We start from the raw sequence: 17,980 nt of genomic DNA, 5'->3' as shown, positions 1-17,980 counted from the left end.
AAACACAGTTTATTTAAGGTTTACACAGGGTGGAGCAGGAGCTCCAACCACTGAGGCACTGCGAGTGTGGTGTTCCTCGAAGACTTCACTCTGAGCTTGGACAGGAAGTGCCCTGTTACACCCACAGTGATGTTGGCTAATCTTTCTTCCAGTCAGCAGAAGTGCAGACTGTATGTGTGTGTGACTGTGTGGAAGGGAGGAGAGGCATGATCATCTGACAGCTCCTTAACCATCCTGGCCTCAGCTTACAGATGGTTGTTCTCTCTGTCTATGTGAGGCTGTGTCTCAGCCTGCTGGAGTGACCCTCAGTCAGCCGCCTGTCTGTTTTGTTTGGGTTTCGGCAGTGCTGCAGTGACATTTGAGGAGGCGGGTGCACTGCTGGGTCTCTGCTCTGACCCTGTTCTCCTTTAGATTTTGTGGTAATTAGGCTGCTCAGTGCATGTACTGAGCGATACTGCAGAGGGACGGCAGGTTTACTGTGACTCCATTGGTTTTTAATTGCTCATAACCTGTATGTTGTAGGGATGGGAATCAACAGAGGCCCCACGATACAATATTATCCCTATACTTAAGTCACAATACAATATTATTGCAATTTTAAATGTTTTATGATGACTACGACATATTACCTTTTTTCAACTGTAAATTATGACCCAAAGAGCAACCTTTAACATTCGTTTTACCGTAATAAGATGAAGTTTTAAGTCTGTTCATCTCACTTCAGTCATTTTAATTGCAGCAAAGTGGACTGAAAAAGCAATATATTTTATTATTATTTCTGTGCAGAAAGACAAACACGGTCAGTGGAGGGACACTGTACCATGGATTCTGGATAACTTAGTATAGAGCCAATGTTTTAGTTTCACAATGGCAATGGTGTTTTTCAAGTAAAAACAAAACTGGAACAAATTTAAAATGAGAGTGTTACAGAAACTTACACAGAATTAGTCATTATATTTTCCATAATGATGTTATTATAGCTAGATGTTGGCACTGATCCCCTGATTTGGACCATACCACTGTATTGCAGACTTTGGTCATGTACTTTATACTTTTGCTGACCATTTTCAGATGCATTCTTAACTGTTCTTTTAAATGTATTTGCGTTGCTGTACTGTATGAGAATCAATACGCAGCCCTTCAGTTTAGGTGCAGACTGATTTGAACACCCTTAATGTAGACTTAAAGGAACATTTCACCCCCCTATATGATCATTTGTATGTCAGAGAAAAATTTGATGAATTGTAAAGGGGGTCTGCATTCAACAGCAGCAAAATTGCATCAAAACATCCATTTATAAACTCTCATACAACTCGTAAAGTATAATCCAAGTCTCATTTATCCAGTCATATGCTCAGCAGTTCACAAACACATGCATTTTGGTAAAACCATAATACTTTCAAACACTTCCACAAAAATAGCCACGCACAGATGAGTAATGTGCTTGTGCTGGCATGTGGGGAAAATCCAAGTTTTCTTCCCGAATTCAACGTAACACGGGGTGAGTAATTGACATACTGTACAAATCATCATCTGGGGGGTGAAGTGTTCCTTTAATGTTTACTGTGATAGACACAAACACACAAGTAAAGCAAGTTCTAAGAGCCCACTTATATATTTCAGTGGCCTAAGAAAATCAGTGGTAACTAGTGGCTGACTTAAATAGTGAATGTTAGCATTTCTTAAACACAGCAGCATGCTTTGCAGAAGGACAACCTGTGATGTACTAAATGGGCTAAAAAGTTAAAAACCACTGAAATAGCCCTTTAAGATTCGGTTGAATCAGACAAATGGTAATATTGCATAAATATGACTTTTAGAATTTAAACTGTGAACATGTATTTCTCTTTATTCCCCATATTCGCAACACTGCTGTTTTCTTTTGTATATAAAATTGCCTCAAGCGCAGATTATAGGCTAAACTGTAAACCCATCCATGTTATGAAATGCACTAAAATAACCAGCTGTAGAAAATAAAGCTGCACTGTGAATAGCAAATAAACACAGTGTACGCAGCTCTTCACTGAGAAAAGGCACAAATGCTTAGATTGATCTCGGAATTTAAAAAAAAATTAGAGCGGGTTCAGCTAAACATCACAATGAATCAGACTGGTCCTAATTAGTTTCACTGGTACAAGCCTGTTACTTGATGATAGATAATGTTTCAATTCTTGCATCCTTTAAGGAGACTGTTATAGTTACATATTGACAACTGTAAGTTAGAATATAAATTAAATCACTTATTTCCCCAAAGTGTGGAGGTTGTAAAGTTATTTTTCAGCCCCAAGTACAGTAGTATCTGCATATCTCTCAGGCCGAATACAGCCACAGCAGCCAATCAGAGGAATGGGGCGAGGTCTGGGAATCTGGGGGGTTTTAGCAACCTGGGAGGAGTTACATCCTACAATTTAAAAAATCAACATGTGGTGGAAATGTTCAAACCTTGGTGTACAAAACTAAAGGATCCAGTAATTCCCCACTAGAAGCAAATATCTGGCAATATGCGGAGAAGGCTTTGAAACAGTGTTTAGACCTTCATGTTGGGAAATCAGATTTGATGAAAATAGTATTGAACAGTCAACTGAATATATGTATCTATGGAAAATGAAAATAATGAACAAAAATTTATAAGGTTTATTTTGATAATCACATAGTTTCCATTTCCTGTACAGAACAATGTAATTGGAAATTATAGGGAAAGTGAGTCAGTTGGTATGCTAGCAATATGTTGGAATCATTCCGATTTATTACTAGCATACAATCCAACATATATAAGGGGGAAAAAAAGTGTATACAATCGTAAATGATTATTGAATAAACATTGAAATTTAGCTTTTCAAGGAAGTTCTTATTTTTTGTATGGAAAATACGGACGTGAATCTTGTTGGGGTTGTTGGTGGGTTTTGCAGACTTGGAATCATGAGCTCAGTATTTCTAAAATCTAGGTTACAGCCTTTGTTCTGTATTCCAGCCTGTATGTAGCCTGAGAAGAGGTGAAAAAAACACATCAAGTGCACAGAGTCCCTGCGCTCTCTGTGGAAATCACCCTTAACTAAGTGTTCATGCATGTACTTCTAATATTAGTGAAAATAATGCTAGGTAAAGCTACAGCTGGTGACTTTTATCGTACGTTTGCCGTACTTGCCTAAACTGTCACTATATCCCATTTCAGATGACCTTTGAAAAAAATCCTGTTGCTCATCCTTCTCATATTGCTTGTAACGGCATTTGTAAGAATCCACCGCTCCTGAGCAAAAACAGCCAATCAGAGCTGAGGACTCTCTAACACTGCTGTCAATCATGTCAATCACAGCTTGTGAACTGCGGTCAAACTAAGCACCGCTGATCAAATATGAATCAATATTCTGTTGCCGCATTGCCTATTTCTCTCCTCAAATGTTTTTAGAAATATATTTTCGTGTACTGTTTAGCTGTAAAATGAGAACGTTGGTCTGGCCAATGGGCGGTGCTTCATTTTGGCTCTATGCTTTTCACCATGGCAGCCACATCATAAACGTTCTCGTTTACAGGTAAACAGGACACTAAAATATGTTTCTGACAACATTTGAGGTTAGAAACGGGTAATGCAGTAACAGAATCTTGATTCATATTTGATCAGCACTGCCTAGTTTGACAGTCTGACCATGAGCAGAGATTGATATGATTGACAGCTATGTTAGAGACTCCTTGTCTCTGATTGGCTGTTTTTGTTCAGGTGTGGTGGATTCTTGCAAATGCCATTAGAAGCATCATGAGGAGACAGAAGAATATAATCTTTTCACAGATAATCTGTCTCATGTACTACTGTCTGAATATAGTAACAGTTTCATTAAATATGACAAAAAGTTATATTTCTAAAAGTTACCTACTGCAGCTTTAATGCAGCACAAGTGTTGATATTAGTAGATTTATTGATGTTTTCCTCTAATAAAGCACAAACTGTGGTCTCACACAAACACAAAGTATCTCAAATATAAACATTAATGCTTATGCCAGATGAGCCATACTGTACTCTACTGTACACGGCTGCCTTATCACCTCACCCTGTGGCCCAGCAAGGTCAGTCTTCCTCCTCACCACACCCAGTTAGCATCCTGTCCCAGCCAGCGTCTTGCACATTCCACTACACACCTCGGCCCCTGCTGGCTCTCAGGCAGAGCAGGAAGACACTGTCATTATAGCCCAGACTCCCTCCTCTTCCTCCTCCTTCTCAGCAGGGGCCAGACAGAGCTGCATCTTCACCCCTTCTCCCCTCTCTCCTCCCTCGTCCGCCCACGCTTCACTGCTTCCACCAGCCTCAAATATTGACTGGGCTTCTTCCAGCCGGCCACACTGACCCCTGCTGGACAAAGGCGGTAAAAGGCTAAATTCCTCAGCTCGTCAGAGCTGGCAGAAAGTGACTGACAGATGCCCCGAGCAGGCGGGGCTCACGTGAAGCAGGGCCACCAGAGATCCCAGCACCTTCGTCTCAGCTGACAGAAGGCACTGTCGTCCCTTTTTGTTTGGTGATGGCATCCTCCAGGAAACGGGCCTCCATCCCTGAATGTTTATAAGGCGCTGCATTCGGCTCGGGCTTTTTATAACTTGCTGTGAGCGTGTTATTGTGAAGCTTCATCAGACATAATCAGGAAATAGCTCCTGTTTTTACTGAATGCTACAAGTCTACGTTATTAGTAAATTAAATTACAATTGTTCTGATTCTACTCCAGGCCATGAATAAACACACTGTAATGTTGTGAATGGCTGCCTGTACTGGAAGACTCCTCTCAGTCAACACAGTCCTGTGTTTAATTATTCTCTCATCAGCTGTCACTGTGGGGAGAGAGGATTTGAATCCATTTGGAGAGAGGAGGGAGGTGCTTTGTTTACTCTTGTTGTTGCTTTCTGTCTTTTTGTGGCGAAGCAGAGTTGGTTTAAGGAGGTTTGTTTCTGGAGACAAAAGAGGCAGCGGGACAGACTGGGGCCCACCCCGCCCCGTCTGTTTACGTCTCTCTGGCTCCACGCAAACACACATACCGACACATCATGCACATCTTGCTCCTGCATACTTTTCTCTCTCTCTCTCAGAAGGCCGATTGTTGAGACTCCATCTTTCCCTCCTCCCCTCCCTCCTGAGGGATTCTCCATGAACAAAGGGAAGCAGGCCTGTTTCTGCCTGGGATGTCATCCCCAGGCGATCCCCCATCATGGCTTTATTCAGCATAAATGAAGGACCAGCAACGCCTCTCCTCTCCTCCCCCTTCCTCCACTCCCTTCTCTCTCTCTCTCTCTCTGTCTCTTTAGCATCCCTTTCACACACCCAAAGACATTCCCTCCTGGTGCCTAAGGGATGTGATAGAAACAAGCACGGGGTGGTACAGTGTGTCAGAGAGACATTGTCAAAGCAGGGGGGATGGGGGACGGAAATGTACATGAGTGATTGTGCATTCATGTGTAAGCATTGGTAATGATGGTAAACCACGACTGTTAGCTGTCCCTTAAGGCAGCCAGATACTTGTGTGTGTGTGAGGAAGAGAGCGGAGGAATGAAGAGAGGAGGCGAGAAGAAGAGAGGAAGGGACATGGGGGAGAAGTACAGATGAATGAGTTGAGAGTGTTTTATAGGACTGTGATAAAAGATAAATGGATTGAACATAGAAAACTCCACCCCCAGCTTATCTACTGTCTTATCCACTCCTACTTTAGATCATAGATACTTTAATTATCTATATTTTTCTACTTGTCAACAAATCCCATGCATTCTCCCAATACTTTTTTATTTCCCTACCATGTCTGTGGCTCTCCATCCAAAGCCTGAAGTTGCTTTTGAAGATGTTAATCCTTAAAAAATTGTCAGGAATATATAGTTTCATTTTCAAAACATATAAATGTAATTTCCTATAACATCATGCCATTGTAGGTTTTAACAAATCTGAAAATTCTTGAAAAATCAAGAATATAAACTTTATTATTCTTTATTTCCTCTATTTCTTAGAGTTACTTCCCACAACACAGTGATCATAGAAGTGCAGTAAACTGGCTGTATATACAGGCAAAAGCTGCTTCACTCAGTGACATGCCTCACCAGCCTCTGCACACTGCAGTGCATCATGGTCTATTAGGACCCTCTGTGGGTGTACAAATTGATCTATTTGCCTCTTCTGCAGTGGATCTCTACCTGTACGATTGTTGAACATTGGTACCAAATAGCATCCCAAGAGGGGAGACTGACACCAAAACCTGTTCTGCTCTCAAACCACAGATGGGTGACAAATTAAAGGGAAAATCTAAATAAATAAATGAAACATAACAAATGCACCTACTTCCATACAGGAAGTTAGGAATGGTATCTTTTAAATCTGTCAATTATCAATGTTGTGGCAGGTAATAGAGGCATCTCCATGCTTTTTAACACTGAGAAAGTTCAGTTTCTCATGCTAATGTGCCTCAAATGAATGTGGAGAAAGAAAGTGAATCTCAGCTTTTAAAATGTAAAGATATGAAGAAGGAGGAGGTGTGATGGACTATTTGAACTCAGTGTGGGAATATGAAAGGAGGAAAATATGAAATGTGAAAAATGTGAGGTAGGGAGAAAGATGAATAGCTGAGTGAATGTCTGAGGCGCAGTGAGGGACGGATGAGCCCAGAGAGAGCTGTTGGTTAGTGGACTTCAGAGAGAGACACTAATGGCTGTGTGGGTGTCCAGGCTGAGAGGCCTTTAAGGAGCCTCTCCTCCCGTCTCCTCTTCCACTCTTTCACCTTGTAGATATTTAGCAGACGCTTTTTTTAAAGCAGCTAAACTTCCGTTTATGTGTCCCAAATGTTGCACGTCAGCGACTCAGTGCAGAGTCTGAAACCGTATCAAGAATGTGGAAGATGACAGTGAAGCTTTATTTGTCTTGTCGTGAAATACTGGAGTCAGGATGTGGTTAGCCTATCTAACTAACGGGAAAACAGCTAACCTCCGTCCAAAGTATAAAAAAAATAAATAAAAGAAGGCATAGGTATAACTAGTCAGTACTTACACCAGCCAATTACAGTCCACTAAACAGATATCACCTATTAAGAACACACTTATTGTCCAATCATTTTATCTCTTTAACCTTTTAAACCAATTCCCACTGAATTTTATAATTTGACTCCAACTGTGTGAGAGAAGATTGATGTCAGTCACATGTCTGTGTTACTAAAGTACTTTGGGGGAGACCAGGGTTGGTTGGCACACAGCTATTTCCTGGTCTTTTGAAGGTCACAGAAACTGACATGTAACATCAAAATGCTTACTGTCTTGGAGTGCACTCATTTACTAATGTATTACTTTTGGCTATTAAATATTGGAATTAGCTACATTTCGATATCAAATTTGAAAGTCTCAAATGGACAATGGTAACTCACTAACATAATTTAGTATAAGTTGGTTTAAATGTGAGCAGGGTTTGTTGGCACACTGATGTTGGAGTTGGCTGGCACATGTGCCAAATTGTAAAATTAAGAGTTGCAACTGTAACTGTATTTTGAGAGATTAAAAGTATTTTGAAAGTCCAAAAACAATGTTTATTTTTATTATATCACATCTATTGGTTGCTTTTTTTTTTTCCTTTTTTTTTTGGAAGGTTGGCTGCAGCCATCTCCATAACTAGCCCCATGATGGGCCTGTTTGGCACAAAACCACAACATGATTTTAATCACAAATCACTTATTTATTTGTGTACATTCAAATATCTTTATCCATAGCTGAGACCTTAATCTGTCATTTGCTGCTGGTTAGAATATTCTAACATAAATTAAGACAGAGGAGTGCAACACAGAGTGAAAGGTGTGCCAACCAACCCCGGTCTCCCCTACAGAGCTGGAGTCAGGATGTGTTTAGCCTAGCATAGCATTTAAGACTGGAAGCTGGATGTTAACAGCTAGCTTGGCTCCTTCCAGAGTGAATAAATATGTCTACCGACACCTCTGATTATTTCTGACGTTATACCTTGTTTAAACCATATAGGAAAAGAAATATAAAAAGAGGTTTATATCTTAGAGGGAGCTACATGGTAGGGCTAATGGATTTCTTGTTGAACAGCAACACTGTACCACTGTTATTAGCTAAGCAACAGTTAGCCTACAGCTCCTAACTTCTTCTAGAACTTTTCCCTTTCACATTACTGTCTGTACATGTGTAACAAACATGAAACAACTTGTAAACTTTGGATAGAGCCAAGCTAGCAGTTTCCCCCTGCTTCTAGTCTTTATGCTAAGCTAGGCTAACCATGTCCAGACTGTGGCTCTGCTTTGCTCACACAGTCATTTTTTGTAAGATTTGAAATGTTCAACTGTTACTCAAATAAAGAAAATGTATAGAGATCAAATAATGGCACAATATGAACTCAAAGAGAGATATTTATGTTTAGCGGACTATTAGCACTGCTGCTGGTTGTGTTTGTGTTTGTTTTGCTGTTTGTTCAGATTTTTTAGCCAGAGGTAGTTGTAAGTTTATCAAGACCATTGTGTCTGTCATATGACAACTTACATTGTCAGCGTTACCCTTTGACTGGCCCTTGATTAGTCTTAACAGTGTTAACATGTGTTTCTATTGAATAAACAGACCCCAGACTGCCTTTCTACAGCCACATGTTGCCCTCCACACTACTTACTACTTGACCCTATATGTTAACCACATGGACAGCACTCGAAAGCAAGTCAAACTAAAGCTGTACTTGGATGTGTTCAATGAAATGAAGTGTATTAATGTGCTTCTTCTGTCCTCTGTTCTCTTTTCCCTTTCTCCCGATCCTCTTTCTCTTTTCCAGTGAAGGGGACTGGTGGGATGCTCGCTCGCTCACCACCGGTGGCAGTGGCTACATTCCCAGTAATTACGTGGCTCCAGTGGACTCCATCCAGGCTGAGGAGTAAGTCGTCTGTGTGTGTATGTGTGTGTGAATGCTCCTCAGAGGCCCACAGCACACTGGGTCCAGGACTAGTGACTTTCATCTAGAATGTGCTCTGAGGTAACTCGAGATTAGTGAAGGCAAGACCGCAGACTGACATCTGCGCATGTGCAGACCTAACCTTCAGAGGAACAAAATTCAGGAGAAAAAAGGCGTCGTCATCCTACAGTTTCTACTTTCCCCTCTGGCGCACGTTCCTACTGGCCTGATAAAATGGCATTTATGTGACACTATAAAGAGATGGGTTGGGTATTTGAAATGCCAGCCAGACTGTGGGTGAGAGGTCCATATATCCAAGCTTGTGGGGATTCCCCCCCCCCCCCCCCCCCCCCCCCCCCCCCCCAACGGTTATTTAGTGCATTTATTCATAGCATGAATATGATTATTCAGTTTCACTATGACATATGATTATGAGGAAGGGTATTTTAATCTTCTCCATCTGTATGTGGTTTTGTGTGCGTGTGGCATCGACTGCTGCCACAAACCTGAACCCCCCCTCTTCCATCCACCTGCTTCCAGCCCTCCATCAGAATAAGGTTTCTGAATAAAGATTTATTCAGTTCACTGTGAGGTAAAATCTTATTATGAGCCCAGTGGCGCATGCTGGGATTAAAACAGAGGAGGTGTGGGTGCAGCTCAGCTTATCAACACAGATCTACCTCTGTGAAATACGCACTTTGGTGTCACACTGCTCACATTTCCTGTGTTAGTTTGCTTCTCTTGGTGTAGTTTGAAAGCGCAGTGCTCTTTGAAAAGTTAGGTGAGAAAAGTTTCACCTTTACTTCTGTGTTCCTGCGTGTTGACCATTGTTTTTAGTTGCAGTTTAATGAGAAATATACTGTATTCGATAATAATCATAATTGGAGGTTTGTCACTGACGCACAAATCTGCAGGGATGAAGGCAGCATGCCTTGATTAGTCACAGTCCGTATGACAGGCTAGCTGTTGGGTTAGAGTCAGAGTGTTTACAAACCAAAGGACCTGACTTATTTACAATCAAACGAATAGTGTAAACCCCACAAGCAGTCCCTAGTGGCTGGAATGCCACTTAGGTCCTACATTATCTAAGTGTTAAACCCGATTAACATCCTACTGAGAGGCTAGCTGTAGCACCTTACCCATCACAGGGCTAAAAATGTATCGTGTCCTGAGGGTGGCACTGAAGACATGGAGAAATGAGTGTCCACAAAATCATCTGGGAAGTATGAATGTTCTCAGTAAAGGTCACAGCAGTCTGTCTAATACAGTTTAGGATGTTTTCACACATTTGGTTCTGTTTTATCGAACCCTGGAGTGCTTACCAATTTGGTGTGCTTTGTTTAGCCATGTGTGAACACAGCGATCGCACTAGGGTGCAAAATAAAACAAGAGATGTTGCTACTTGTTTTGGGCACAGACAAACTCTGGTATGGTTTATGGTAAGAACATGATCCAACCTCAGTCCGAACCAACTGGAGTAAGGATTGTGCAGGGTTCCGACAGTAATGGTTAACCTGGAAAAGTCATGTAATTTTACAATCACATTTTTCATGCCTGGAAAAGTCATGGAATCAGTAAAAAATCACTGGAAGTTTTTGGAAAGTCATGGAATTTTCTTGTGTGTAAAGAGTTACAGTAATCTTCCATAGATAACCTTCCATGTAATGTATAACGGCATATTTATTTTTTGTAGATGCCAACATTATATAGCACTAATATGAGTTGAGGTGTGACAGCATTTTGTTTATCATCTTGCACGTTTCTAGATTTACACTCTATGTTCCGTCTGTCCTTTCATGTATGCCAGCTATCTGAAATTATGTTTAAATAGAGTTTGAATCTGCTATCTTTTAAAATGCCAGGCAAGTTGGGCAAGAAAAAAAACATTATAGGTCCTTAAAAGTCATTAAAAAATGTTGAAATTTTGTCCATGAAAATATATGGGCACCCTGATTGTGTCTTTTTGGATTAAACCAGCTCCTGTAGCCAGCTGCACTATGCCTGCCCTCTCTACTCACATCAGTAATGAGCATGTGTTGGCTGTGTTGATGACCATGGGTATACCTGTCGGATCTTCCAAAATATTTTCAGCTGATGAGCGTGTCACGGTTCAGGAGGATTAATATGCCCCACACCAGAGCATCAACACATTATTTTCCAGCCGCAGCTGCGCCTCATTTTCAAACTGTATTGTTTGCCAAAAGTGATAAATGCAAAAATGTAACAAATGATGACCAGGGCTGAGATGAACCAGCATATTTAGCCCTCCATTATGACATTGGAAAGTGGCGCATTAATCTATTTCTGGGACAGAGGAGTCTGCTCTTCTTTTAGTCTTTGTTTTCCTGAATGGAAATTCTGACCAATTAGAGCAGTTTCCTCGCTCATCACAAGTTTTGTCCACTTGTAAATACTTCCATGTGAACACAAGCCAAACCCGAGGCAATATGCAACATTAATAAAATAAATTAGAGGTGTAAAAAATCCTTTATTATGTCTTGTGTCTTTGTTTGTACATGTATTTCTTGCCAAGAGGAAATTATGGCCTCAGAAGACTACCGTAGGAAAAGTCAGGAGGTCAATATTAGGATTTATCTTCAGGGCCTGGACAATATGCAGCGTTCTGGCATAGTTGCCACAGTCAGAACTGCAGGTAACACGATACACTGGAACAAACTTTTTTTAATACCCATTCATTACAAAACAAAGACAAAAGGAGTCTTAGAATAGTCACAATTGAACAATCACTTTTTGTACGGACAGTCAGCCTGGCTCAGTCAGGGGAAAACGCTTATGTACGTGTGTTATGGGGGAAGTCGGGAGCAGGAAAAACTTTTCCAACATCTGCACAGAGTTGAGCAGCTTTCCTCAGAATGCACTGATCACAAGCTCTGTCTTTCTCTGGAATTTCGAGGAACAACAACAAAGTTCTTGCACACTCTTAGGTCTTAATGACAGGGGTGTGGGGTCAAAAACTACTGGACACAGTGACTACAAGTGACTGCAAGTGTACGGGATTGGTCTCAGAATGACCTCCATTTTGTTTAATTTATGTGTAATTTTATGTATATGGAGTTGTGGTTTTTGGGTTAACATGTTTCCTCCTGTAATTGCAGCTGGTACTTTGGGAAACTGGGCCGTAAGGATGCAGAGAGGCAACTGCTGTCCACTGGAAATCCTCGAGGAACGTATCTCATCCGGGAGAGTGAAACCACAAAGGGTAAAAGCACAGATACACTTATACTATCTATCAACCTGTGTGTGTTCATGTCATGATGGATTCACTACCTCTGTGGGAAAAAAAGAATATTTTATTGACATTTCCTACAAGTCTTTTGCGAACTGCAACAGTGTGTTAGCTACAGCCAAGTCTACAATCTCAATGTTTTTTGAGTGACAACCAAATTGATTCCACAGCAGCAACTTTTTAAGCGTCAGGTACTTATAGTGAGCGCTGACTGCTTCTGACTTAGATTCTCAGTCTTGTTTGATTATTCTGTGATTAGATATATCCTGATGGACAAGCTTTTGATGCTTAGTGACTAAACCCCTGAACTGTGTGTGTCCCCAGGTGCCTTCTCCTTGTCCATACGGGACTGGGACGATGTGAAAGGTGATCATGTCAAGCATTATAAGATCCGCAAGCTGGACAGTGGCGGCTACTACATCACCACCAGGGCTCAGTTTGACACGCTGCAGCAGCTGGTTCAGCACTACTCAGGTATGCTACGCTCTTAATGACATTTATACTGCCTTTTATATCTAGATGTGTACTTTAGGTTATGTTCTGGTTGACTTCTGACTTCACAGTACTGCATAATAAAATACCAATATTTTTTTATTAAGTCACTTTGACAAAGAAATGTAGGAAAAAGAGTCCAGGTTGAAAAATACCAAACCCTTTATTCTGTGTCCTGGACTGAAGCAGTGAAAAACTGCAGCAAATACAGACCTAAAAGACAACTAAATGTAGACATCATGTCTGCAATCTGCGAAGTTGAGAAGCTGGATCACTAACACAAAGCCTCAAAACATGTGATCTGCATTTGTGATTTACATAAAGCTATTGCCCAGTGCAGCTATAGCATTGAAAGAATATGGTATGTGAATTAGCCTGAAAAAAATAAACCTGAAACGGGTGTGTTTGTGGACCCAAATGCAGTACCAGGCTCGCAGGAACAGTTGGTAATGACTTTTATTAGCACCACAGCAAACAGGGAATGCAGCAGGCAGAATAAACACAGAATAAAGTTCGTTCTTCGGGCAAGTTGCCCTCACACAGTCTCTGAGGCTCAGATGAGGGAAAGAGATCAAGCTTACGGCAGCCAAAGGTGGCGAGGCAGACGCACCGTAGGCTGAAGTGCCGGCTGATCGTGCTGAGAAGCCGACGAGGAGTGAGCTGAGGCGAGGTCGGGAGCCGGTGGGGGGGTCGTAGCTAGAAGAGCCGTCAGCGAAGGCAGAAGCACCGTTGAGGAGCAGGCAGGAGGGTAGACGAGGCCGGGCGGAGGAGTCGAGACCAGACGAGCAGGCAGAAACCAGAGACGCTGAAGCAAAGCACGAGGTCGGGGACAGAAGGCAGGTGAGTTTACCGGGAGGCAGACGAGGGGAGCAGGTCGGGGACAGGCAGAGTTGGCACCGGGAGATCAGGCAGGAGAAGAACGCTGGAGAGTCTCGCATAATGCTAAAGAACAATCTGGCAGTGAGTGAAGGTGCTGGAGAGGCTTATATGCAGGGCTGGTTGATGAGCTGCAGCTGTGTAGGCAGGTGAGCAGAGTTGGGCTGATGAGGTGGGCGCGGCTGGCAGGTAGAGTGAAGCAGAGGGAGGGGGAGTGGAAAAACACTGCAGCAGAGTGGCAGGAGAGGACTGAGAGACAGGGATTGTGACAAAACCACTGAAGCTGCCCCTCAGTGGTCTGGCTGCAGTGTGGCTCATGCATTGCATTGCCCACTCTCTCATTAAAAAGGGAAATAGACAGATGTTGCCATAGCGAGATGCTGTGTGATATAATGGAGACAGAGCATTGACACTGTGGCCCCATTTTGCAGAAGCCCAAATAGCAACGTCACAGTCTCCTCTTCTGTCCGGTGTCCATTTCCTTGAATTGATCTAGAATGCATTAAGCAGACACTGTTACACTATAATTGCATCTGCACATTTTCACATACAGGAATAAAAGGTGGCACTTACCATGAGGCGCAAAGCACAAAGAAATGGAGAGCTGCTATATGTCAAATTAGCTCCATTTGCTGCCTTACATGCGCCTTTATTTAGATTCACAGTCTGTTTATAATGCAGCACTACTGAGCAGCGAACGAGACACACGACATTCATTAGAGAGGAAAGGCACCTTTTTTAGCACTCCTCTCAAGCAAAGGGAGACAGGGAGTTAGTGTGTGAGTTATAGTTTGCATCACCCAGATGTGTGTTTGTATGTGTGTTGAGCTTGTTCCTCCTGGCTGTGGGCGCTGTCAGGAGATGACCACTGCATCTGTGCTGCTGACACACATATTTGATAATCAGATTTACAGGAAGAGACAGTGATTATTCCTGTCCTGTGTAATACTCACATGTGCTGTGTTTTTCCTCGCTCTTCAGTTGGTTCACATTTGTTTCTCGCACTCTATTAGGAGTAACAATGATGTATGTCTCAGTCTGTGTTCTCAAATGTCATCTTACATTTGTTGTGTTTTATCACTCTCATCCTCTGTGAAAAGGATATTTTTCCTGTCACGCTCTAATTGCCGCATTGGCATATTGATGTTAAAGTCCTAAAATCAACACCATAGATTTTCTGTGTGTTTGTGTCATGGCACATTAACCATCCCCCTACATTATCACCATTTATTCATCACAATTCCAGATGACATACGGAGCTGACGACGCATCTTTGCAAATAACCTTGACTCTTTTCAGGGCTTGTGCTTTTATTGCTTTCTGCTTTCCGCTGTTTTCATTCTTGAAAGAGCTAAAGAGCATATCTGGCATCATTTACTGTAGCAGCTTTTCTTCAGATGCATTTGAAGGGATGAGAAAGGAACAACACAGGTGGCCTTGAGAAACAGCAACACTGCAAATCTGAATGCAGATCGCATCAAAAGCAAGATTATGTAATGTCTGACAGAACAAACATCCCATTCTTCATCTTTCAAATAAAAAAATTAATTCAAAAGCAATATAGCAGCCTTGCTGAAGTCAACACAATGTGGGAAACCCCGTTCCCACCAATAAAAGAAAAAAAATAGATGAAAAGATGAATGAATGATGAAAAATGGTCAGTCAAAATCAGACCAAATTGAGTCAACATGTCAGCTTACCATCTCATTATTGTAACTTACCAAGTCAAAATACTTTTTTAGATAGCAATTTGATATCAGAATGTTTACATAATCTCTCATAAATCCACCAATGTTGACTTAATAAAGTAGTGAATCAAAATTCTGACTTACTTTTGAGATAGTTAGTCAAAAAGTTAAATGGATAGTTGACCCTAAATCAAAAATACACATTTTTCTGCTAACCTGCAGTGCTATTAGTCAATCTAGATTGTTTTGGTGTGAATTCTTATGGGGTCTGAGATTTTGGCCATAGAGATGTCGGCCCTCTCTCCAACATTATGGCACTAAATGGCCCCTCGGCTTGTGGTGTTTAAAGCGCCAAAAACCATATATCACCGTGCAGAAGGAGGCTTGCATCTACCACTGGCTCACCTAGCACCACTGAGCTAGCTAACGTTACAGCTCAGCCGAGGAGGACGGCAATAATGTTTACTTCTTGTGCTGTCAAAAGCACAAGCCTCTCGTCCAGGAGTAGATACACGCTTCCTTCTGTGATAAATAAACCACTCACAAGTAGAGTGTTGATTCTCTGCCTGAAACCGATTGGACCCAACTCAACCGACCAGCTTCAGGCCAGGCCGAGCTCTTACTTCTTGAAATTACCCCGGGCTTGAATTGGGTGGGATAAGCGATAGCTGTTTTTAGCTTGTAATAAATGTTTTTTAAATATTTTTCTAAAAATACTCAGGCTCCAGGCCAAAACTGCTGCCATAAATCAGGCGTGGATTGCACTGGACAGAAACTATGCCGCTTCATGTAGGGGCAGGCCTCATTTTTTATTTTTATTTTTTTGTTGGACCCGATCATATTTCAGCTCAAATGAAGTGTTGAGTAACCAGGTAATGAGTTCTGGAAAGAGACATTGCTGTTGAGTTTTTCAGATGTCTTATTTTGGCACTTTGAGCACCACAAGCTGGGTGTCATCTAGTTCCATTATATTGGAGAGAAGGCAGACATCTCTACAGCTGATATCTCCAACACTCTGCAACTCACACCAAAACAATCTAGACTGATAAATAGCACTACAGGTAAAAGGAAAAATATGTATTTTTGATTTTGGGGTGAACTGTCTCTTTAAGAGTTAGCAAGTCAATGTTTTTGACCTACTATCTCATAATTTAGATTTAGTTTCTCATAATTTGGCTCACTGTGAGTGTTTTGATTTTTAGCATTTTACGATTTTAACATGTCACTGATAAACATTACAATGGTGTCATTCCAAGAGCAGTAAAACCACTAGATAATATAAAATGTAAATGCACAGTACCTTATCAGTAAACATATTTGTTGTTTACTGCTCCCGCTCACTCACACCCATGTTGCCTAATCATGAACTGACTCAAGGATCTGAGGAAGTGAAGGAAAATTTAGTGAGCCAGTATCCTCTAATCGCGACCTGTGGTTCAGCAAAAGTTGCATAGTCACAATTTGAAGGCACTGTGTATGAAATCTGTATGTGACTATAGCATCTTTCACATTCTTCTGAAGGTTTTGTTTGTCCGAACGAGACAATCCTGGTGAAAAATGGTGCAGTCTGTGCCCATTAATTCATTTTGCCCAGGTTGGATCAGTGCCTGTTTTAAAATACCTCTCACGGCTGCCAGTTAGAAAGTTTGAAATTAAATGATGATGTAATCTTAGTAGCAGGTTGAATAATTGCTCTGTCACAAAGATGAAGATCTAAGAGATAAGTCCTTTAAAATGTAATGTGCTTTAATCAGGGAGTGATGAACTTATCAGAGCACAAAGTTCATCAGTTGAAGCTGTCACACCTTTCTAGGAAACACTGGCTGTTTTGATGCATGGTGCGTGGATACAGTCCACATATTGACAGGTTTTATGACAACCAGCAGAGTGAACATAGAGCTGTATTGATGTCTGAGCGGAACAGCTGAGGCAGCAGACAGGCAGCCCAGATGGGCTTTGATGGCCGAGTTGCAGGTTGAACACTCCCATGGGTGAGACGCAAGGCCTTTATCTCGTCTTTACTGCCTCATGCAAACAACCTGGGGCCTTATCACTGGCGGCAGGGGGAGGAAGGGGGGTCACTTTGTCCCTGCTGTGTAAGAAGGGGGTTTCACTAGATATCAGCATGGAGGTACAAACGGAAACTCTGCCCTAACCTGCTGGCTTAATCAATCACGAGCAAACATGAGAGCTTCCTCCAGAGTAAAAGCAAGAGATGTTTGATTTCATGACACAGACGACACAGTGTCATCAGCCAGAGAAGATCGAAATGGAAGCAGCTGGAGTGCCACTCAGTTGCCTAAACAAGCATGGTCATTAATGCTTCTCATGGTGCGTAAAGTCCCAGCGCTCCATCTTTATGTTTAACCACAACTGTAGATGTACATTTCTCAGATGAGTGACTGACAGCCGGAGCTATCTCTTTACATAAATTACTGTCATCATCGTAAAGTATATGCGAGTCGGAGATGCCATTACCCAAAGTGGGCCATAACATCGAGCCTTATTTTTCCTATAACCTGCACCCACACTTGTTTTTCTCCAGCTTCAACTGCAGGATGAGATATTTTTACTGTTTATTCATTCAGCAAGATTGGGCCACTGCAAAAAGACCTCAAGATACTGTGGAGAAAATTATATCCTAAATAACATCCTAGCACCAGGTATCCCTAAAACAACTCCAAAGCTACATCTAGCTATACAGGTTTATTTAAATGTCCTGCAACAAATAGTGTCCACTCTGTATGGCCTTACAACATGCTAGACAACAACAAGAGATTTTAA

General features: G+C 41.7%; 1 protein-coding gene across 4 annotated transcripts in view; it reads left to right on the top strand.

The window, feature by feature from the left end:
- fynb (FYN proto-oncogene, Src family tyrosine kinase b) overlaps positions 1-17,980 on the top strand; it is a 112,196-nt gene that overhangs the window by 72,236 nt on the left and 21,980 nt on the right. For all 4 annotated transcript variants that reach the window (XM_033648381.2, XM_033648379.2, XM_033648376.2 and 1 more), the window contains 3 exons: positions 8,777-8,875; positions 12,010-12,113; positions 12,465-12,614. In XM_033648381.2, the coding sequence (XP_033504272.2) occupies positions 8,777-8,875; positions 12,010-12,113; positions 12,465-12,614 (353 nt within the window). The remainder of the gene's footprint in view (positions 1-8,776; positions 8,876-12,009; positions 12,114-12,464; positions 12,615-17,980) is intronic.

This window comes from Epinephelus lanceolatus, chromosome 13 (assembly GCF_041903045.1).
Source record: "Epinephelus lanceolatus isolate andai-2023 chromosome 13, ASM4190304v1, whole genome shotgun sequence".
Taxonomy (NCBI): domain Eukaryota; kingdom Metazoa; phylum Chordata; class Actinopteri; order Perciformes; family Serranidae; genus Epinephelus; species Epinephelus lanceolatus.
This window is presented reverse-complemented; position numbering and strand designations above follow the sequence as displayed.